Source organism: Aotus nancymaae, unplaced genomic scaffold, assembly GCF_030222135.1.
Source record: "Aotus nancymaae isolate 86718 unplaced genomic scaffold, 86718_ANA_hifiasm-v0.15.2.pri h1tg000029l, whole genome shotgun sequence".
Lineage (NCBI taxonomy): Eukaryota > Metazoa > Chordata > Mammalia > Primates > Aotidae > Aotus > Aotus nancymaae.
Window position 1 is genome coordinate 74,815,892 of NW_026988442.1, and position 24,868 is coordinate 74,840,759.

A 24,868-nucleotide genomic window follows, 5' to 3' on the forward strand; every position below is an offset into this window, starting at 1 on the left:
CCCCACTCCTCAAGCACACCCCCCACACTCCTGCCTCAGGTCCTTTGTCCTTGTCCCTGCCATCTGGAATGTTCTTCTTCACCTTGATATCCCCATGGTTGGCTTCCTCACTTCCCTCAGGTCTTAGGAATTCACTCCCTCAAGGCAGCTCATGGACAACCTCCTTAAGCTTTTAGTCTCCCCCTCCCACTGCATATCCCTCCTCCTGGCCTCATCTTCCCTTCTTAGCACTCGCCCTCATCTAACATACTCTACTTAACTACTGATCAGGTTTATTACCCTCTTTATGAGGACTGAGGATTTGCCTATTTTATTTTCAATCAATTTATCTCGTGTACTTGTAACAGTGCGTGACACACAGTAAGGGCTCAATAAGTATTACTAGAAATAAGTGAACCTCTTATAATCAAAACTGAGGAATTTTTTAAGAGAGCAGAATTTACTGTGAGATCAGAAGCCATAATCTGTTCATCTCTACAAAGCAGGCAGGCATGAATAGTTTTATACTGAAACTTATAACAGCGAACAACATTGTCCCTTATCTGATACTCTTGCTGACGTGATCCTTTTTTCTTGACATAGCTAACAGATTGCCTGACACTAATACAGATCATAGAATCTCACCACAATGATGACAGGCATTTAACAGCCTTGCCAGATCAATGACCTCACAGCCTACAACTCATCAGACTCTCCCTCAGTACAGAAATCCTAAGAAACATAATACATTCACTTATTATTCATCAGTCCATTGTTTCTCCAAAGCCAGGACTCACTAAAAAATGCCTGTCATTTTTGGATGAGGTTGACTAACATCTGACCTACTGATTTCAGGTGTGGGGGTGGGGAACAATAAATACCAGCAGAAGAGTTAAGTGGTTGACACAGCAATCAAAACCCAGAGGATGGTTTCTAGGTTTCTAAAATATAGTTATCTGGGTCTCCATGGAAATCTGTTCAAATTCCAAATTACATTGGATCTGAGTTCTTGGATTTGATAACATAATCTAAAAATACAGCTAATTTCAACTGCAATACAGTGTTAAAAATCGAAATGAAATATACTAAACTCTTCCATAAATAAGTAACAGATTCTAAGATGCTGATGATGTCTTTGAAGGTTATAAACTAGAATTTTTCCAGGGATATGACTCCTCAAATCAATTTATTGCTTACCTTTAAAATAATACTGCATTCACGTCAGCATTATTTATAATAGCAAAAAACTAGAAACCACTGAAATGCTAAGCAATAGAGGAAGAGAAGATAAAGCCACAGGAAACTATTTACATTTATTGAATAAAAGTATTAAAGAATACTATGCAATCATTAAAAGATGAGGTTGGCCTATGTGCACTAATATGTAATATTCATCAATATATCATTATATGATCAAGATAGCCGCAAAAAGCAGTGCAGAGTCTAATTCCACTTATATGACATGTGTGTATACATATATACAGATGCATATATAGATGAATTAAATATTTTCAGATGCACCATTCTCCATCCTGCTTCCTGCTTAAGAGGTTTACCTGAATGGATACATCTATGGGATCCTCTGCCTTGTGGCTTTTGGTTGAATTCCTCCAATGAGAGGAGGACTGGCAGGTCTGAAAACTGGAGGAAAGTGAGGTGGGGCCCTTCATTCACCTGGCCTCCTTCCTATTTTGCTGCAGGTTGGTTGTATCCTTTTAAAAGCCATGACATTTGTCAGGTACCTGCTCTATAAACTTTTCTCTCCAGATTCTTGGAACCAGTCTTTCTCCTGGCTCCACAGACCCAGAAGTTGTAGAGACTCCCAACTGATATAGTTCAGGGTCTCTGCACAATCCCTTGTTGCTATCCTTACACACTGCTCACACTTGCCTACTTCTGTAGTTATTCTATTAAACTCTTCTCAACTGCCACCTTTGCAAGTGCTGTTTCTTTCTTAACAAAACCTAATTAATAACTACAAATATAATTATATGTATATCTTGTGTGTGATTTATATGCATAAATGTGTACTCACATGTACAAGGAAATTTTCTGAAGGATACAAAAGAGATTGGAAAGTGGGATACATCTGAGGTTTTGTTTGAATTCTGTACCTTTTAAATTTCTTTCACTTTTAAAATGTCAGTCATATACAAGTAATTTGCTTTAAAAGCAAAACCAAATGAGAAAAAATTATATTATCTTTTTGATGGCACTGTAAGGAGGAAAACAAGTAATGAATACGAGGGGAAGTGACAGTGGTGACTCAAGTGTTCATTTTAAACAATGTGTTATGTATGATGAAAAGGATCCTCACTCCTGAAACTTAAGTTTGATAGTTACCAAAAAATTCATCCGCTGTAGAGTCTGTTTTTACCACCTTGTTCCAATGACCTACTTTTAGAAAAGCATGCCTATTTTAAAGTTTGCTTCAAAATAAGCCCATTTTCTTAACACATCTCATTCATGTTTCAAATTTGCTACTTTCCATTTTAATCATATTTTTTGAAAACTTTTGACAGTAGTCATAAAAATGTGCATCTTTTGATTTGATAAAATGTTTGTCTTTTGTGATTAAAACAAAATAACCCCATTCCCAGAAAGGAAATACTGACTTTCAGGACTATTTCCAAAGCTTCTTAAAACTACTGTGAGGGGAAAAAATGCAAATCAGTAATGAACCATTGGAGCCCACAATTAAATTAATTTATAAGGGCTTGAATGCAATTAAATTTCTTCCAGACTGTATTTCTAATGGTGGTGGTATTTTTTTTTTTTTTTACTTAATATACTTTAAAGCATAATTAACTTTCATTTTTGTAAAATTATTTAAATATTACAAATATCACTTTTATACAGATTTTCATGGTGACACAATACATTTGAAGTCTATTTAATTTACAGATGATGAGACCAAAATGAAAACTCTTTGAGGACCATAGATCTTCTATAACATCACATTTTCCAATTCCAAGATATTAAGTATACAAGTTATCTATATTTGAAAGAATGGATTTTTGAGAATGCAATAAATATTTTAAATGATCTGATTGTGAAACTTTAAGAAAATTAAAATCCAGTGCAAGGAAATGCATCAGTAATACAAAGCACTAAGATGTTTAGGGTTCATAATTTAAGTTAATAAATTTTAGGCCTTGAAATTAAATTTAACAGATCTTTTTCACAGCCAAATTAAAGAAATATTTAGAGATGAACATAAGTTATATACCAGCCTCCAAACCTCAACTCGAATTATTCATATACATAAAGTATCAAGCATGAGGTAACTAAGAATCTCAAAATACATTAACATGACTTTACAGCCACAACTAATGAGCAAAGCTGTTAGGATAATTTTTCATGCTCTCAAACCTAGACATAGAAGGTCTATTCTGGAAAGTATTTAATAATAAATAGCTAACTAGTTTAAACCCTGAAAGAGACATGCAGAACTGGGCCAAAGTGTTCTTAGTTGAGAATATCAGCTAAATTCAGATGTCATTTTTGCTACAAATGTGCTGCACACTGGTAAAATATTTGACAAAGGAGAAGTAGATGTAACTATGGAAATCATAACTTTAATTGACAACAACATGAAAATTCAGAAGGATAACAAGCATCACGGATGGAGAAGACAATTATGCAAGGGTAAAAATCAAATATAAGCTGCAGAATTTTAAAAGAGAGTCTATTTTTCCTCCTATTTCCCACTACTTTATAAATAAGAAGAAAGATGGAAAGAATGTTATTCTTGTTAATGAAAATGGGACAAAGGAACAGCCAGGACATTCCTACCTGGTTTCCAGATGAACTGATTATCCTTTTTGCCTTCCAAATGAGCTGCACGAGACAGCAAGAGAGAAAGCAATAGAAAAAGCTTCCTCATGCTCCTCCATACCCAGCAAGTGCCTGTCAGGCTGCTCTTTGGAAACATGCTTCAGATTTTTCAGCCTCTTGACTTGCCTATTCCTAAAAGAGAAAAAGAAAAATCAGGTAAGTTTCTTCTGTACAGAAATGATTAAAAAAACTCACTTTGACTGCTAGAACCTTTATTATGCTGGTATTGCAAATTTTCCATTACCATGAAGATAGTACATACAATATCAACCCTGTGGGAAAAGCCACAAAAGCAAATTCACATTCTGTTCTTACCATGTTTTGTGTTATTTTTTGTAGTGAAATGTATTCATGAATGAAATCTACCACTGGATGATAAAACTACTTATTTCCACAATTTTTATTTTATGCTTTTGGTTTAAAAGTTCAATGTAAAGTAATAATAATATCATGGATTCTCTACATGATCCAAAGTAGTTACTTGATTCCCATAGTAACTCTAAAAAGAAAAGAAACAAAAACCGGAGGTGGTTAATTCATATTTATGCTTTTGCTAAGAGAATAAGCTTTAAAATAAGCTTTAAGCTTTCTTTATTATTAAAAGAAAGGAGTAAATGTAAGTGATGTTAAATGTTAAATGTACACTTTTTATTTCTCTGAAATAAAATCAGGTAAGTTTCTTCTGCACAGAAAAATCAGGGAAGTTTCTTCTATACAGAAATGATAAAAACTCACTTTGACTGATAGAACATTTATCATGATGGTATTGCAAATTTTCTATTGCCATGAAGATAGTCTTTATAATATTAACATTCGAAAATCAGCAGTTAATTAGCCAAGCTTTCAATCTTCACCCATTGAAGGCATCATCAATTCTATGGACTCCACCATCCCTCAGTCAGTTTATTTTATTCTTAAAAGCAGGGTTGGCAGATACCTTGTATATTCCCTCCCTTCTACTCAGGCAAATTCCTTGAGGAGTTCATGATTTGGAGAAAGAGATACACATACACAACAAAATCCAAAGCAGGGCAAGGCATGCTCTAACAGTAGTATTAAGAAAGCGGGATGGAAAGATTGAAGACAAGGCAATTAGTTTCTCTGTGCTGAACGAAAAAGATAGGAGAACTTCACACAAGATAATATTGAGAAGAGCCTAGGGAAACATAAGGACTTGAAGGAGTCAGGAAGGTCATCTCAGGCAGAGAAAACAACAAGGCGTTGAAATGTGTTTTGTGTTTGGGGACTGGTGATTAGGCTGGTGGTTGCTGTCAAGGACACAAAGGGGAGGGAGGAATGGACTAAGATAAGATTTAAAACATAGGTTGGGAGCCAAATTGTAAAGAGCTGTGAATGGCATAGGAGGGATTTGGGCTTCATACTGTAAATAGTAATAGTAAGAATGCTGGAAGAGCAAATGACTTTTAAATCACTAGGATCCATGTGCATAATGGATTACTAGTAGACAATGGTAGACAAATTGAGGCCAGTTAGAAAATCAGTGAAATAGTCCAAGAAAGTATTGGTGAATGAAAAGATCAAGTATCAGGAGAGAATTGAGAAGTCATGCAAATTGCTTCTATATTTAAAGGATTTAGTTAACAACTGGATGTGCTATATAAGAGGAAGAAGATGAAAAACGGATAGAAAGACTGCAAACTTAGATGCCTGAACCAATGAGATCCCTTTACCAAGAATAGGAAACAGGAAGGGGGCACATTTCAAAACGTGCTTTACTTTAGAATAGAATAGATTAAGTCTGATGAGGCTACCAGATATCCAGGTACAGTTTTCCAAAAGATAATAAGAAAATTGTACTGGAGTGAAGGAAATCTAAGATAATTTACCACAATACATGTATTATAAAAAACAAAAAGAGAAAGGTACAGGAGGGTAAAAGAATTGAACAGTAAAAAAAATCTCAAGGGTAGAAGTTGTTGCCCCTAAATGTATACCCACACAATTACTACAGGTGGGCAGAAAATCTGACTATGAGTTTGCCAGTAGCCAAAGAAAAGAAATAGCTATTACAGTCTATGGTCTTTATGTGCATGGGATTAAATTACACCACCTGCCCACAGTTTTTGCTTTCTTTGTTTCCACCCAAGAAAAGACATTGCCCTGCTCCCAAGCACTGTTGGGATTTACACCAGGTGTCCTCATAAATACAGGTGGTGTGCTGGGCCATGTGCTGAACGCATTACTTCATCAAATAAAACAGCAAGTTGTCTGTGGTGGAGTCTGGTGGCACTCCTGGAACATTCCAAGGGTACAGTGGCAAAGTGCAAATCAGTAACAATGATTCTACAAGGAATCAAGCAATGAAGTTCTATCATACAGCTCTCTGACAGCCTGCCTTGATCCAGAGAGGAAGAGTAAGAAGCAACCAAAACTTTTCTTCAAATTTCTGCATTGCATACCAATGTTGAGAAGAGCAAAAGTGAAGTGCTCCAGCTGAAAGATGGTAAAGCTCAGTTGCCTGAGTGGTTTTTTTCTCCAAGAGTGGCCTGTTAGATGATTTCATGGAGTGTCTGTGGCATTACTAGACACAATGCTAAAACCTCTGGCCTAGAGAACTGAATTGGCCACATTTCCTTAGAGCAAACGTCTAATAATCTGATTTGTTACAACTGAGCTTTTGCTAAAAATTAGGCAACGTGGCTACTAAATTATAGTTTATTCTAAGGCCATTACTAGCTTATATGGTATATTTGTGTGAAGCTGAACAAGGTAGTCCCTCTCTTCGAGTAAAAATATTTTTAAGTTAGTGTACTATTACAAAACCTGAATTGTTCTGACCCAGAGTCCTTTTCCAGGACCCCAATGAACAGCAGCCCAGGCTGTTTGCACATATGGGCCCCTGGAGCCCACTTGAACATGTGAAGATCCACAGACGCACACATCCCTATCAGGGAGCATACTCTGCACCCTCCCTCCCCTCACCCCCTCTCCAGGAGAGGATACAGTGCCACAGTCAGAACCACAGCTACTGCAGAGCTGCAGAGGAACCTCAGAGACCCCAGAGCATGTTAGGGGACAGACTGCAGCCACAGACACATGTGTTTACCCATCAGTGCCTGCTCTGATTAGTGTATAAGTTTCAGGTGAGAGTTCATGAAAGAAGGAGCTCCCCATTCCAGCTAGAAGCCCTGGAATCTCAGCTCCTGCCCTGATGCTCCCAGGTAAGCTGGCATCTGTCTATGATATGAACTGTGGCCCATTAGATGATATATTTACACACACACACACACACACACTCTCTCTCTCTCTAGATTACAGATATTTCACACCTATAATGGTAAGTTCACATGCTTTAAGCAGCAACACAAGAAAGAATGGACTGGAAATTATATCATGATATTTTAAAGTCTGCCTAAGTCTTTCGTCTCAATTGACTTTCACTCCCACTTCTACGGAATGGTAGACTGCAGCCAGACTATTATATTCTCCAGACACACACACACCACACCACACAAATGGGTGGTTAATACTGCATAATACAGATTTGATACAAAGGCTTTAGTCTGAACATTTTTCAGAAGACATCATTGCCAATTACATATGCCATTGAGGCAGTTGAAAAAATCCTAAATATTGCCCTCATAAAAGAATATAACTTCCTGGTGAATCCTATAAAGCAAACCAGTTTAAAAATATACCCCTGGGAAAGCAAATAAGTGGCCTTCTATATATAATGATAGATCTAAGTCAGTGTCATGTCAGGGAGCTTTTGATAAAGATGATGACTGTGTTTGGTGGCAGATGTTCCCAAGCTATTATTTCCAAAGTTAATAAAGTAATAGCTAGCAGGACCCGTTCTATACAGAGGCTATGTTTTTGCATGACATAAAATCACCAGGGTATACAAGATGACTTTGTCCATTCTCATTAATGGCCATTCAGCATACGTAAAAGACACATTCAGATCACTACAATGTAAGCTAAAGAAAAGGAGGGTCAAAAGCATATCTGCTCAAATCCAAATGGCTATAGGTGGGAAACTAAAAAGAGATTGAAAGGATTATGAGTTTCAATGAGACAGCACATGAGCCAGAATGATTGACCAAAGAGTTATACAGAAATATGGTGAATTTTGGCTGGGCATGGTGGCTCACGCCTCCTTTGGGAGGCCAAGGCAGGCAGATCACAAGGTCAGGAGTTCAAGACCAGCCTGGCCAATATGGTGAAACCCCGTCTCTACTAAAAATACAAAAATTAGCTGGGCGTGGTGGTGTGCACCTGTAATCCCAGCTACTAGGGAAGCTGAGGCAAGAGAATCACTTGAACCCAGGAGGTGGAGGTTGCAGTGAGCCAAGATCATGCCACTGTACTCCAGCCTGAGTGACAGTGAGAGACTCTGTCTCCAAAAAAAAAAAAAAAAAAAAGTTGAATTTTTCATCAATCTTTGACTTTTAATTGCAAAGAAAGCCACAGTAATATTATCTTAGCACAGCTTGCTATGAGCCTTGGTTTCCTCTCAGGCTTCCTCACCAGTCTAGAGCCCTGTATTGACTCTGCAAAGTGACCTAATTCCTTTAAGGTTATTTTGTGATTACCCAAGCCAGGACCCAACAGCAGAAGACTGAACAGAGTGGCTTGGAGAACCTACTGGGCTCCCATGGTCCCCATAATCTCCTGGCTATCACTAACAAGGCATAGTGCCAACAGGAGACCAAAAACAGATCTTGACGAAAACAATCTGGAATACAGATCTTACAGAATGATTAAAAGAATCTCAATTTTGGACTCTTACCCCTAAAAATATAAATATGTGCTTCATGCTTCACACATGTAAGTAAAATGAGATTCTGCTGAGCTGAAGGAAAGTGCAGAATATAATTTTTTTTTTTTTTTTGGAGACAGCCTTACTCTGTCACCCAAGCTAGAGTGCAGTGGCACAATCTCAGCTCACTGCAACCTCCTCCTCCCAGGTTCAAGCAATTCTTCTGCCTCAGCCTCCCGAGTAGTAGGGACTACAGGTCCCTGCTACCATGCATGGCTAATTTTAGTATTTTTAGTAGAGACAGGGTTTCACCATTTTGGCAGGCTGGTCTCGAACTCCTGGTTAGGTGATCCACCTGCTTTGGCCTCCCAATGTGCTAGGATTACAGACGTGAGCCACCACACCCAGCCCAGAATGGAATTTGAACAGAGGTGTGTCCTACTCCACTGAACCACATTGCCTCTCCTCCTGAAATGCCTGGAATTTCCATTAAATTATTCTTCAGAAAATATTGGGAGTCATTTTTGTATCTGTAACTTGAGAAGCCATACAAGAGTTCACCATAAACAAAATGAGAGAACAAGAAGCAATTAGAGATTCCACTCTTCTGTTTGTACAACACAAATGAAAAAACAATGTTATAAAAATGCGTTAGGCGGGAGATATGTGCTGCCCATGATGGTATGGATAATTTATATCATGAAGGTTGTTGAGTTTCCAAATCTTTTTATTTACTATATATCTTAGCATCCAAAATGTATTTGTTAGGTTAGCTCTAAACTGATGAATATTAAGAGAAATACAAAACAGTTTCTCCTTTTAGCCTCAGTTTTCTAATCATTGAAAGGCCATTGAAACTATAAAAAATGTGCCTCACATTCACACGCATTTCATTTTCCCTTAAATGTATTCTTATCGTTGAAGCCCTTGAATATGTAAAAGGCACAACATTTAAAAAATAAAATAAAGTAAAAATAGTTCCAATTTGCTTTCAGCCTGAAGAAACAGCAATGCGTGGGAGAAAAAGAAACTGTGATTATACACATCTTCAAAGCGCCATCTCATGGTTACTGGGGAGAGAAGACGGCTCAATAAAGATGGCCGGTCAACGGGCTAATGTCTAACTGTAATATTCTGCATTCCACTTTACCTTCCATAATGTCTTTACCATACACTGCTATATACAAGACACTGACCTAAACACTTCATTTGATGCTCACCACAGTCCTACAAAGTAATTATTCATATCATGCCCCATTTAGAGATGAGAAAACTGAGCCATGGTGCATCAAGCAACAAGCTGAAGTCACAAAGGCAGTCAGTTCTTTGCAAGTGACCTCAATGATCTCCCACTGAAGGAAGAGAGACTAGAGTTGTAACTCAATATCAACACAAGCATTTTTTCATGTCCCTGATAATGTAGATACTTTATAGCCCTATGTCGTTTCTCTCAGTATCTTGTACAAGGCAATTATATCAGATAATTTCACTTAATCGTCACAATGAGCAATTATTCCTATCTTTAGATGCAAAAGAGAGTGATCCCTAAAGGATGTTAAATCAATATTCCAAGGCCATCTCAGCAAACAAGTGTCAAAGCTGAGTCATGGAAGAGTCCTAAAGCTACAACCCATTCTGTTTACCACAACCCATTCTGTTTTCATCATGCCTGTGAACCCTGGTGGGTCACGACCTTGGAGCCTGAGGTTCCTCATCCACAAAATAAGGAGGACAGTCATCAATAACCCTTAGGAGCGAAGGATGTTATAGAAGCATGGATGGAAAGTGTATAGATGAGTCCCTGACAGTGTACACTGAGAGCCCACTAAAGGGTTGCTATTATTACTATTGCCATTGTTTTCTTAAAAGTCAGAAAAACTCCACTCCAGCAATATTTAAGGAACAGATTGAATGCAATCCTGTCCTGCAGCAAAATAGTAAAAGATTATTTTTTTTCCACTTTCCAATCTTGTGACTTTGTGCCATATTTCTGAAGGGCTAAAAGTACTCTATATCAAGAACTCCATTAAAGATTCACAATGACCCTGCAAAGGAAAAAACAGGTATTATCATCTCTATTTTATGAGAGAATAACCTCTGGCCTTGCAATGACATGATGTTTAGTAACTTATTCCGGCCTTTGAACCACCAGCCTCTTCCTCTCCGCACCTCACTCTGCAGACCTCAGCATGACACTCTGCAGGTAGCTGAAAATCCTAAATGGTGTGAAAGGTAAGAATGTGGCATAGGAGTGCATAACATAAAAGTATATAATCACATGATTTTTGGTTTGCTATATTAGTAATTGCAATAGCTTGGAGTCATGTATTGAAGCCACCCAAAATTTTGTAAAAAGTCCTCACAAATATTTTTCCTATCTGTTAACAAACTTTTGCCACAGGACATAACAGATAAAAAGGGAGTGTTGAAAAAGGTTTTCTGAAACCTTCAAAAACATAACTTGGTGACAGACATTGCTATATTCTCCCTTTCTTCTAGAACTACTATTTCTTTAAGGTGTCCACTTGTCAAGGAAGGAAGGAAGGGAGGGGAGAGAGAGGAAAGAGAGAAAGAGAGGAAGGGAAGGGAGGGGAGGGGAGGGAAGGAAAGGGGGGGGAGGGGAGAGGAGGGGGAAGGGAGAGGGTGGGGGAGGGGAGGGAAGAGGAGAGAAGGGAAGGGAAGAGGAGAGAAAGAAAGGGAAGGGAAGGAAAGAGAAAGAAAAAGAAGGAAGGAAGGAAGGAAAGAAGGAAGGAAAGAAAGAAAGAAAGAAAGAAAGAAAGAAAAAAAAGAAAGAAAGAAAGAAAGAAAGAGAAAAGAAAGAAGGAAGGAAAGAAAAAGAAAGAAAGAAAGAAAGAAGAAAGGAGGGAGGGAGGGAAGGAGGGAGGGAGGGAAAGAGAGAAGGAGGGAAAGAGAGAAATAGAGAAAGAAGAAGAGAAGAGAGGAGAGAGGAGAGAGAAGAGAGGAGAGAGGGGAGGAGAGGGGAGGAGAGGTTACATTCTCAGATTTCCATGTAGCTAGGGCAGCCACATGACTCAGTTCTGGCCAATGATTAGGAGGCAGAAGTATCAAGGGTATGGAGATTTCCCTTATCCAGTAAAAATATAACGTCCCCCACCCACAACCCCAAACAAGTATGGTCTTTTGCCATTGATCTCATTCCCATAGAAGAGAGACGCAACACCTGGAAGTGCCAGAGCCTGCTTGAAGCCATGGGGATAAATGCCACCTGCTAAGGAAGACGGAGTGGGGATACAGAGGAAACCTGAGGCTCAGACACCATCACAGAGCTGAAGCCACCCTCTGAATTGTCAGCCTCTGGACTTTATATAAACCATGTTTTTGTGTGCCTTCTGCCACATGAGCTGTAAGTCCCACAGTATCCATGTCACTAGATACAGTAAGTCTATTTATAAACATCTGTGTATGTTGATGTATGTTGTATGAGTGTGCCTCTAACATCCTGCTGAACCTGAACATAGAAGAAGCCAATATGGGGAATAAACCAACCTCACCTTCTTAGAAACAGGACTAATACATGAGAAGTAGAGTAACTGCATCTGTTGTCAGTTTTCACGTGTCATTCCAGTGAAGGAAGGGGCACTTCATTTATGATGGCAATTGCAGAGAAGGAAGTTCTGTAAGTGGATTTGTTCTCACTGGGGGCTCTAACGCAGGTTATACCAAGAAAAACAGTAATTACTCTGGTAAGCTGCCTCAGATTCCCCAATGAGAATGAATCTGTTCATACAGACAGAGAGCAAAGTAAGAATTTATTTTTGCAGCTTCCTTCTATGCAGTTGCCAAGCCCTACCTGATTCTGAAGGTATCATGGATACATTCTTGTAATTTCAGAACCACCTTGTCATCATTTCATGGAAAATCATCTTGTGATTACCTCATGGGATCATCTCCTTATCACCCCCTAGCATTTCTGGTTGTTGCTCAAATTTTCCCCTACTCCCTGTTTCTTCTTCACTTTCTTCCTTTGGGACAGAGACATCAAAATCTCCTCAATTTGTTTCATTTCTCCCTGGCTATTTCTTTTCAGCCTCCATTTCTGTACGTCTTTCTCATTTTAACCTCTAGATTGGTGTGGCTCTGACACTGTCCTCAGACTCCTGTTTTCTACCTTTGCTCACTCTCCAGGTAATCTGACTTAGTCCCACGGTTTTAAACTCCATACTTCATTATTTCTGTTTCTCTGTATCCATTCCCCTATCTTTAATCCTGACTTCTCCCAGAACTCACACATCTTTCCACTGAACGTCTGCACTTGGATAGATACACACATGTAACATACAAAACGGAGCTCGATTCCCCTGCAGAGCCCAAAGCCCAGGTCTCCCTGACAGCATCACACTTCACCAGATCAGAAGCCCAGGAGTCACCCTGAAATCCTTCTTTCTCACATCTAAAAAATCAATTCATCAGCAAATCTGGTTGACAGCACCTTGACAATCTATCCAGTATCAAGCCACTACCCTCTTGGTGCAAGACACCACTTCACACCAGAGCTACTGTAACAGCCTCCGACCTGGCTTTTCTGCTTCCATTCTTGGTTTCCTTCTATGCATTCCTCACAGAAAATCCAGAGTAATCTTTAGGAAAGAAAAAATATACTTTCCTCTGCAAAACCCGCTAGTGGCTTCCAATCACAGGATAAACTCTAAAGACTCTGCTGGTTGAACTTTGCCTCTTCTCCTTCCTTACCAGCCTCCATTCACTCCTGTGCCCCAGACACGCTGGCCTCTTTCTTGTTCTTCAAGCATGTACCTTCTTACGGTCCTTGCACTGCTGTTCCTTCCTATTCACACGACTTGCTTCCTCACTTCCTTGTGCACCAAAGGCCCTCACAGACCACCGTCTCTTCAGCACAGCTGAGATGACTCCGCCCCAGATGTTTGTTTGCTTGTTTGTTGTTTGTTTGTAACACTTATGACAGCTCAATAACTGATAATTTAGTGTACTTAAGATTGGCATATTGGTTTACGTTCATGTTCTTTAGTAGTATCTAAGCACTACCTTGTTCACTGTCATATGTCCAGTTCCTAGTATATTGCCTGGGAAACAGATGCTCAACAAAGATTTGCTAAATGGATCCATGGACTATTGAGTTAACTTTAAAATAATTTTTTCAAGGTAAGTGTTCTCAAACCATAACTTCAGTGAAGAAGCTTTAGCATACAATGAGAGAAATATGGATAGAAAAATCCAACTACTGAAAAATTAGGCTATTTTAAAATATTTTAAAGAAATTATTTCTAAAATACCATCATTTGGAAGGTATGCATACATACAAACACACAGGTAATGAGATCTTACCCAATACACAGAACCGTCTGCTGCCACCTAAGATACAGTCACAAATGCTGACACTCATTGTTAAAAGAATCATATTTCCGAGTATCTTAGAAGAACAAATTATTGTTTACATTTTTAAAGCACAAAATGGCTCCCAAATACAAAGTATTATGACTCTTGTGGGAAAGAAATGAGATTATGAAATCAAGGAAAACAAACTTTACTTAAACAGAATCATTTCTACAAGGTATGAGTTTTTAACTTCTTATAGTAGGACTGTCTTTACATTATTATTCAACAACAACTGTTATCACTAATTAATACTGCTGTGCTTCAATAAAAGATGTTATCAGGTTCCAAATCCTTGCATTTAAAGTGGAAAAATCTTTAGTTAAAATGTGTATTTGACATTTTTACTTTAGAGGCTACTATAATTTGTTTAGTTTACAGACAAATGGAAATTATTTAAATTGAGAACAGCAGTAGGTTATCTCTTAAATGGCATTTAAATTAAGTTTTACACAGAGAAAAGGTAAATTTTACAACTTTAGGAATGTCTGTTGGTTTAAGTCTCTGAATTACCTGTTTTGTGCTTAGTAGTTAATTTAGCAGTTTGCGACTCTATGGTAAATAGCTTAAAAATTCCTCCTACTTTATAAATGCATTATGAATACTCTGCTCCACCACCCCTAAAAGATCAGAACAGAAGTTATAAATTGCCTATACTTTAAGTTCTCAAGTGGAGAACTTTTTTTTACAAATTAGGAAAGAAATAGAACTTCAATCATTTAATAGAAATAATGTCAAAAAACATAAGCTAGTCACTAAAGAAAAAATAAAATCTACATAATCTGTTGTTTGGAGGAATTTAGGTTAATTACAAAAAGAAAATACATTCCATTTGAAAACTTTACCTTCTAGAAAGAGTAATAAACTTGATACAATTACCTTCTGTAGATATTTTAAGAAATAAAATAGATACCTGTGGGAGTCGGTCTATAGTCCATTCTGCTGAAGGTACAAGAAAGAATTTGATAACCTCTCTTCACCAAAATACACACACACATACACACATAAACATGAATGATGTTGAGAAAGAGAGATTTTATGCGGGCTGACATTTAACAGTTACTCTAAGGAGCTTTATAAGAATTCAAGATAACCAGAATGTGTGAACAAGAAAACATCCTCTTCTCAAATGCTGTTGAACTTTAAGATTAAGAAAAATACTTAATTACTCATTAACATTTTCTTTGATGTAAGATTCTAAATATTTAATGTCAAAAGAATTATCCAGTTAAACTGTAAATATAGCTTTGCATTCTCTTGATTAATTATGCATCTACTGTTGCAAAGAAATTTATAGAAAAATGTATTCACAGTTGACATGAAAATAATAAGTTTATAAGCCTATAAAATTTTCTAGCAGTCTCTTCCATGATCTTCATAAGTTTTCATTTATTATGTCTAGGCATTGACCATTAGTAATTTGCCATTAGACTCAGGAGATTTCACATAATTTACTTTCATCCTGTGTCATCCCTCCTTGCACAAGAATGGAGTATTATTTGAAAGAAAACATTCTAAATTAAGTTGAAATGCAAAAGGCCTTTTTAAATTCTTTTTTAATTGCATAAATTCCAAGAAAATTTGAAAGAACATGTTTGGCCAATGGAAAACAAATTACATTATTTCAACTTGCATCTTCAAGGATGTGTGTCTGTCTCTGTGTGTGTGTGTGTGTTTCTAGATGTTTTAAATAGATCAATAGGACTCTGCAGTGTCCAATTGTCTTGAAGTATATTTCATTTACCATTTCCCACCTTAAAAACAGTCATACATCCATTTAATCAATATTATCTATCTCCAATTTCACAGAATCAGACAGAAATTAATGATACTAAATAAAAAGCCCACTCTCCATCTTTATTGCTATATCACACATGTATGTGTGTAAACACACAAATACTTTTTAAATAATAAAGTGGCCAAGACACAAAGTCAAAAATTTCAATGAGCAATTTCTCTCAGAGAAAGAAGAAAAGTTCACTGAGTATCCTAGCAATTTACCACTGGAAATTTTACATTTAGAAGTTTAATTACAAACTTAGATAAGTGGATTATAATGAAAGATAACTCTAGCAAGGGAGCCCAGGCAGATGCATCATGAATGCATTAAAGAAAACACCAGAGAGAGAACTTTCCATCAGCAGAAAGATTTTAATTAAACAGCAATAGGATAGATCTCTTCTGTGAAATGATATTGCTGTTACCCTCAGTTCATTAACTCTATTTACTATATAATATATTCTTTGAAACTATTTCACTATGGAAAGTAAGTTTAAACCTTTCACTCTCAGTTATGAAGGCAGAAAAGTGTGGGTAAGAAAAAGGGAAGGTCCTTAAAGATGTGGGACTGGAAAAGCATTTCTTGTTTGCGTGCTTGTCCTTAGTGAACTGCACCTTAGGTAACTCTGCACTGCATGGAAACCCCTGGGCTTCAAAAGAAGGCAAATGAGTCCATAAGTGTCCATCAAAATGTCCACCGAATTAATGGTGGTCCACTAGGGACAGCCAAGGTGATAACCTGTCTGTGATTTTCTTCTAGGCAAGAATTAGATTATTTACTTGAGACACTAGCATGTTAAAGACATGCATTTTCAAAAGCCTCAATAATACTCCTATAGACTCTGCAGTGTCCAAGCAAAAGTTTGTTCCTGGATGTCAGGGGACATAATTTTCTTCATCTTGTATTCCTAGCTTGTAGTCTACACGCACTGGGTGACAGTAGATGTTGAATAAATGAAGAAATGAATGAAGTGAGTAGGTAAAACAAGGTACATTCTATTTTAGTAGTAGATTATGATATAATAAAATTATAATGAACAAAAGATAACTGGGCTAGGAAAGTCAGTAACCTCAAACACATATGGAAAATTGAATACCAATTATGCTCCTTCTAAAAGGTTGCAAAATTCCATTTCTCACAGACTTTCTTAGAAACCTAGCTTTCTCCTATTCATCCCATCAACATTACACCTTTTATAACAAACACTTTCCAGACTGCTGCCAATTCCAAAACTGAAGTGAGCACCAACAGGTAGAGTGTTGGAAAATCTCTAAGGCTTTAGGTAGGAACTCTTTTCTGCATGTGACCACACATTAAAAATAAAATTCCTAACAAATGTTTTCATAAGTAAGCCTTACTGAATAATTAGGTAAATTTCTTAAAGAAAATAAATGAGTCATGTTTCCTAAACTAATAGTCTTGGAATATCACATGCCCTAGAATTTCTTCAAATAATCCCCCTTTCTTTTTCAGAGTTAAAAGCGAATTTCAGGAAGCTTTTAAAGAACCTGTGTCATTAAAAATAGCATAGTTTAATAAAATCATTTTTTATTAAAGTTCAAAATATAGCTCCCTACAGACCTGATATTTTATTAACAGCAATAAAGACATGACCTCTGTCATCTAGGGAAAGAGAAGTAATACTCAGAAATCTGAAGAACAGGAAAAGATGTCTGTGGTAACAAAGGCTGAGAGAGAAAAAAAAATCCCAAACTTCTTAAAAGCACGAAAACAAAAATGGCAATCTAAATGCATTAGGACAAACACAAAGTGAGCTTAAGAAGAACTAGGTAAATAACAAGAATGAAATAGGCAGTCTCACAAGTGCTTAAAAAAAGAAATCTCACTTTTTCCTGTGTTGGGAACATCACTGAAAAAGCAGCAATTATAGTCATTCCATAGGTGTTGACAATACTTTTGGAGAACCAGAGGCAACGCTCACCATCTAAGCTGAACAAATCACACTCTTATAGAATTGCATATTTATGACACAATAGGCAACACAATATGTCACCTTACAGGTCATTTCTCACTCTGCTCTGTGGCCACAGCTGCTCCTTAACCCTCCACCTGCTTTAAAAATGCTTGTCACTGGTTGCAGGGCGGAAGTTCTGAATAAACTTAGGTGGGATGATGCACTCCAACACATCTTTGCCACTATGTAAAAACATACAGTAGAGAGATTCTTATAGAGGATCAATGAACTGATGAGAAGAATAAAGCTTTTAACAGGTAACGCCAGCTTCCAGGGATGACATCTTCCTAACTAATGATACTATCTTCCCTCAACAAGTTTCAACACATGCTATTGTTTGTCTAAACCTTTCTATTTCTCTACAGAAGCTTTTCTTGCATCTTCTAACTCACATGCACAAGAAGAAATGAACATTGAAGTTAATACTGAGACATAGAAGAGCATATTGATAGTACTGAGACAAACACTTGAAGGATTAAGGACTCAGAAGAATGTTGGAAGAGATCTCTGTTACTCAAAGTTTCTCTAATACTCTGTGCAGTAACTGAATATTTCCAATGACAGAAAATTAATCCAATGCCCCACCAAGCAGCTCAATTTTATATAGCTCCAAATATTAGGACATGGATCTCAAATTGAAATAGTTGCTCTCCTTTTTTAATCTAAAGCCTTAGATCTTAACTCTTCTGTTGGTAATTATAGCTAAAGTATGTCTCGTCTTTCACCACACGATGAAGTTCCAAGCCTTGTCTCTTCTCAGGCAAACATGTTGAGCTCTCTCCGCCATTCTCCATGAAGCATGGTTTCCCACATCCTTCGCCAAAATGGCCCCTCTCTCCAGACATGTCTCCGAGTGGCGAAGGGCAGTTCTCTAAGATGAAGAGGGCTGTGATCCATTAGCAATCAGCATTCACCATACCTGGTCAGGTAAAGGGGATTTGGACAGGGCAACAACTGCTCCAGAAATAATCCAGCACAGAAATAATCCAAACTGTGCACAAAAGGATTCATATCAGAACTTATTATTAATTTTAATTAGACACATGGCAATACTGATTACAAAGGCAGCAAACTAAGTGTCTATTATAGTGAAATAATTTTGTTATGTCTTCTTCATGGAGTATTATGTAGCCATATTACTCAACTATCAAGAGTATAAAAATATAGAAAATAATAAAAAAGAAATGATATGTTTTAAAAGTAACTCAATATTATAGCTGATGAAAATTATGAGCAAAAATATATACATTAAATTTTTGGAAGAAATATGCTAAAAATGTCCACTGTATTTGCATGTCAGAAATATGAGAGATTTTATTCTTCTTTGTCCTCTTACTTTTCCAAGCTTCAACAAGAACATTTATTCAGGATGTGTAATTCAGACTACCTGAATTTTGCAGATTTTTTTTTTAAAGAAAATCCAGAGAACACACTGGGTGTGCCCAACACCAAATGTGGCACAATTTGGAGCACATATTGATTGTTTAATAAGCATCTGCCGCCTGCTCGAAGAAGCCAACTCAGCAAGGCCACTTCACTGCACTGTGTGGATTTTGGCAATTTGTCAGTGAAACAATGTTTTTCCCAGGAAGGAAAATAATCTGCTGCAAAATAAACTGTAATGACTACTTTAAAAATAGTGTTGTTTCCCTATGCAGCCATTCTTCTCTAAGTAGCAAAGAGGGGACCTGCTTCTCTCTCCTTCATGTGCCACAAAGCTCATCTAAACACAGAGTCACCATCGACTTTTAATGGAAATGCCTGGAGCCAAGCAGGAAGCAGACCCTTGGGTTTCATGGTCCTGTAAATCACTAAGGCTTGTTGCTGGATAACTTTTACATCTTTTATCATGAAAATTAAAATAAACATATATGATTTGCCCCTTTTAAGAGGTAAATATTGGTTTGATTTGTTTTTGCTGAAGCTCAATAATGAAAGCTTAAAGTCAAAGATTGAAATGTCTACTTTCTTTGCACAGCTTTTCCACCTCTAATAGTTGTGGCAGTCATGGAACCCTCTTCCTAAGACTCTAAGCCAAACAAAATCCATTGCAACATCTCCTTCTCTAACATTCTCAGCTCCAATTGGCTTTCTATTCAGAGAATTGAGGCCAAATTCCGTCACAATGACAGTCAACTTTCAGCTGATTTCATTTAGTGGTAAATTAATTTCTAGTGCAAAAGGATCTGATGAGATCGGGCACATTCCAGGTGGTGTGGCCATAGACTCTAGTGCAAAAGGATCTAGATGGCCCTTTGGGTGCTGTGAAAAGCTGACACACATCTACTTGATGATATTACATCTCAGCAGCACAGTGAACAGAATCTCATGGTTCTGCTCCTCCTCCAGCATAATATTTCACATCAAAAATTGCCAACATCAAATAGTGACAAATGCAGAACGCAGAGACCAAGTGGAGTGCTGGGTTCAGGTGAAAACAAGGAGGACTGCACACAGAACCACCTTTCAGGATGCTTACCAACTAATCGCCAATGGCTGGACATACAGTGAGTAAAGATTTAATTAACAAAGTAATATGTGTAAGTGCCAATTTCCCATAACAGACCACAGGTATTCTAGGTACTAGAATGACTTCAAGGAGAAGACTTTGAAAGATGAGGTGATTTTAGGTGAGTTTTGAGCATGGGGAAACACAAAGAATATCAAACAACGGAATGTCGTGAACTAAAGTGCTGAGATCAGAGAGAAAGCGTTAGAAATAGATTGAGTGCCCATGGTAAAGAATCTGAAATGTGAAAACTTCTGATTTCACTCTATAAGAAACGGATTTGGAAAATCAGGCCCATTAAGTTAGCAGTTAAGTCCCCGAAAGTAGAAAATAGGGCAAGCTCTCCAAGTGAGAGGATGTGATATAGAAAGAGGAAGAGGCTAAGGGCTAAGTTCTGCAGTCCGCTCATATTCAGGAGGAAGAAGTAGACATTGCTGATTCCACCTCCTCTAGGTAAAATGCTTTTTTCTACCTGATTACTTTATGAACTTCTCCACAATACTCAAGGCCTAGCATAAAGGGCACTTCATCTGTAGGGCCTTCTCTAGCTCATCTGGATAGTTATTCACTCCCCAGTTTATGACCCTAAATTATGTTGTGCAATAATCATGTACGCATTTCTTTTACCCACTTGACTGTGAGCTCCCAAGTGATTAAAATCTTGCCTTATTATTTTTTTCATACTCCTACCTTAGTGCTGGCACAGAAACACACTTAATCAATGCTAATCATGTGTTCAATGTTCAGCGAAGAAGAGAAAAAGTAACCTTCTAAGTAGGAGGGGACCTAAAACAGCAATATTTTGTGAAGTAAAAGTAATAATACCTGGAACTGATTTAGATGATAGGATTCTGGACATAGAGCTGACGCTATTATGAGTGACAACTCTGGGGATTTGGAGGAAAAATTAGTATATTTTGCAAGTGGGAAAGATGGGGTCATGGGATGCCTCAGGGCAGACTGTGGTAGCCAGCTTCAAGATGGACTCTACTGATCCTCACCTCCTATTATCCACACCTTGTATAGTCCCACCCACAACGGGATAGGAAATTGTAAAAATGATGATACTGTGAAACTGTCCCACCCCCAATGGGATAGGAAACTGTGAAAATGATTATATATTGCATCTTCTGACTCACACTTTCTTGATCACTCACCATAAGGAACACCAGCTTCCAAGTCATGAGGATACTCCAGCAACTCTATTAAGAGCCCACAGGGCAAGGAACTGAGGTCTCCTGACAACAACCAGCATTAACATTCCAGGCTTGTGGGTGAGTCCCCTTGGAAGCAGATCCTCCAGGCTCAGTCAAGCCATTAGATGACTGCAGTCCCAGCTGATGCCCAAGCTACAACATCAAGAAAGACCCTGAGCCAGAACCACTCAGCTAAGCAGCTCTCAGGTTCCTGACATACAGCTACTGTGTGAGATAATAAATGTTTATTAAGATACTACATTTTGGAATAATTTGTTATACAACAATAAATGACCAATACACTTAGGTTCTTTCAATTTCTCTAGATCTCCTCCCCAAAAGGAAGAAGATGAAAAGGGAGAGTCAGTAATAGCAACTCTTACAGAGTAGACATTTGATTATTCTGCTGGTGGATTAAAGACTGCAGAGTGGAGCAAACCAAATTCAAAACTAAAAGAACAAAACTCAAGTCCTCACCCAGTCCTGGCATACTCTGTGACTCGGGGCAAGTCCTTGAATTCTTCTGAAACTCTTTTGCCCCCCTCCTCACCTTTAGAATGAGAATATAATACCTGATTATATGTTTATTGTGGAGTTGTTTTAATTGAGAAAAAATATCTTAAGCACTCAACATGGAATCTCACACATAGTAGGTGCTCAATAAATATGAATGGCATAAGAATCTAAAGACATTTCAAAGGAAACCAGATTTTTTAAAAAGGGCTAAGAAATGAGTGGGAGAAACCATTATAGAAGGCAAACCACAAAATAGTGAGACCCTAAAATGAGACTTCTCCTCACACAAAATATTTCTATGCCAGGTCCTACCTTCTAAATGTAACAAAATAGGTTCATCTCACTTAGCAAATCTCACTCATGCTAACCAAATTGCCAGCCTTGGCCCATATCCTCATTCAAGGTAAATTAATTTTTCCAATACACATTCAGTGAGTGCCTGCTACATACCAAGTACTGTCCTTGTGCTAAGAATCCAGCAGTAAACAAAATGAAACAGATTAGGAGTGAGCTATGCAGCTATCTGGGAAACAGTGTTCCAGGCAAAAAGAACAGAAAGTGCTGAGGTCCTGAGGCACTGAAGCCAGTGTGATTGCAGTAAAGAGAACAAGAGGAGAAAAAACAATTCCAGGAAAGCAACAGAGTAGTCCCAGGGCCCTTGTAGTCCACTGTAATGACTTTGGCTTTTACTCTGAGTAATCTGGGGAGTATTTTGAACAGAACAGTGACATCATGTGACTTACATTTTAGCAGGATCTCTCTGGCTGCTGTGTTAAGAACAGACTTAAGAAACCAGTAGACTAAATATGATGCAATTATTAGTGGTGGTGGAAATCATTGTTCAAGCTCTAGAAATATTTTGAAGGTAGTGACAGCAAGATTTCCTGATGGATCAGATGTGAGTAAGAAAGAAGAATCAAGGATGACTCCAACATTTTAGACATAAGGAATTGAAAGAATGAAATTGCTACTAACAGATAGGGGAAGGCTGTGCAGTAAGAGGAACAGATTTAGAATAGGAAGACTATCAGGAGTTCAGTTCTGGATACTGAGACTGAAATGCTTATTATTCATCCAAGTAGAAACAGCAGATAGGAAGCTGTGTACGCAAGCCTATGGTTCAGAGGAGAGCTTCAGGCTGGTGATATAAATTCAGGAGACATTAGCTACAAACAGTCTGATATTGGATGAGGACAAGTTAGTGTGCGAATGGATAGAGAAGAAGATGAAGGGCTTCACCACCATCAATGCACTCCCTCTACTCACGTTGCTGTCTCCTCTGAGTTCTCTCTCATTCTACTGCCCTGGCCTCCTAAGATACTATACTCAACTCCTCAAAAAAAAATCATGAATTGTTTTCTCCAATCCACTCCAATGTAAAACTGGGCTCCACGCTTAATTCCTCCAACACCAGTTTTTGGAAAGATTGGGTTTCTCTTACTGCTCTCTCATCATCCACTGATACACAAAGGGAGAATGGATGGTCAGTCCTGCGGTCACTCCACTGTAGTTCAACTAATGTGTCTCAGGTCTTCCTTTCCTTCACTCCTGACCTTTTAGTTCCAGGCTTCTCTTTGGGGGCCACACCACTTTTCTTTAAAAAAAAAAAGTCAAAGAACTTATAGTAATGCTGTTTCTGATGAACATAAAAACACACTGTGACCAGGTTCCCTCTTGGATGCCACATACAGAGAAGAAGCATACCTTACCAGCTACACCAACTTTCTAGTCACTCCCTTCATATCTTATCTTATTTGATGACTGCCACTCATACTTGGAACTCATCTCTAGGAACTTTGTAAATTCCATTGTTCTCAAAGTAGTCTGTTCCTTAACTCTTGTTTACTATATTTATGATCTAATAGCACATCAGCACAGTGCCTGTTAAACTTGGTCAGCTTTGAATCTATCTTCTCTGCACCAGATTCAATTATTTGAGTGGAGAATTTTAAATTCTAGTTAGCTGACTTTTAAAACAGATACATGCATAACACCACCTTACAAAAAGTATTCACAGACACGTAAAGGCCTCATTTCAGACACTTGAAAATTGGTAACGTTTGTTCCTTTTTAAAATGACGGTTCATCAAGATTAAGTGATTTGTCTAAAATCATTGTTCATAATGAAGACTTACGACTCCTGGTTTAGTAACCTATTAATATCTCACTGGTAAAGAAATAAGTTGATTGGCAGCAGGTGCCAAAGGTAAGACACTACTAGTTGTAGAGGATTTTATTTCATTGATCTTTGCAGCTCAAAAAATCTCATATTCCTTCCCACACATGGGAAAGAAACAGGAATTGTCAGCCCAACCATTTCCAGGAAGGTCATAAGAACCCAGAGTTCAAGCCGTCTCTCTATTCCCGTAATTTGTCCTTCCCCTGCTGTCACTCCCATTATGGTTCAATTAACAGTGGAAGCCGGGAGCGGCTTGATGAACATCTGTCGCATCCACCTGGAAATAATTCAATAAGGGCACACCATGGGAAGATATTATGGGACGTCAGCCTAAGTTTTTTTTTCCATTTTCACAGTGGGTGATAAAAGCAATTCTGATAATGGGAGGGAAAAGACTACCTGATCACCTGGAAATATCAGGTCAATTTCCCAGTGTAGCATTCCAACGCATATTTGAAAGGAATATAAAAATAGTAACAAATGGCTTGGACTTATGAAGCTACATGTTCACAGTGGCATCACTATTTTAGATCATATAAATAAAATATGGTATTGGCAGAAGCCACTGTCAAGTAAAGTATCACTATCTAAATAGTGCGTATTGTGTAAAAGAATATATTTTTGATGTATTACTTAAGGATTTCACAGGATGCCCAAGGATGATCTGGGAATGGATAAAAATGTGAAGGACCATTAGCCTTATATTGTGTGGAATGAATAGACAATGGCAATAACAACTTAAGAGAAGCTGACAATAAACCACGTCAGCATGTCTGCAATTTCTACATTGGATAGAACTACCAA

General features: G+C 37.8%; 1 protein-coding gene across 1 annotated transcript in view; it reads right to left on the reverse strand.

The window, feature by feature from the left end:
- The window catches only part of THSD7B (thrombospondin type 1 domain containing 7B), a 1,057,843-nt gene that overhangs the window by 714,772 nt on the left and 318,203 nt on the right, over positions 1 to 24,868 (reverse strand). Inside the window, exon 2 of the mRNA XM_064382803.1 lies at positions 3,775 to 3,948. Coding sequence (XP_064238873.1) covers positions 3,775 to 3,913 — 139 coding nt within the window. The 5' untranslated portion in view covers positions 3,914 to 3,948. The remainder of the gene's footprint in view (positions 1 to 3,774; positions 3,949 to 24,868) is intronic.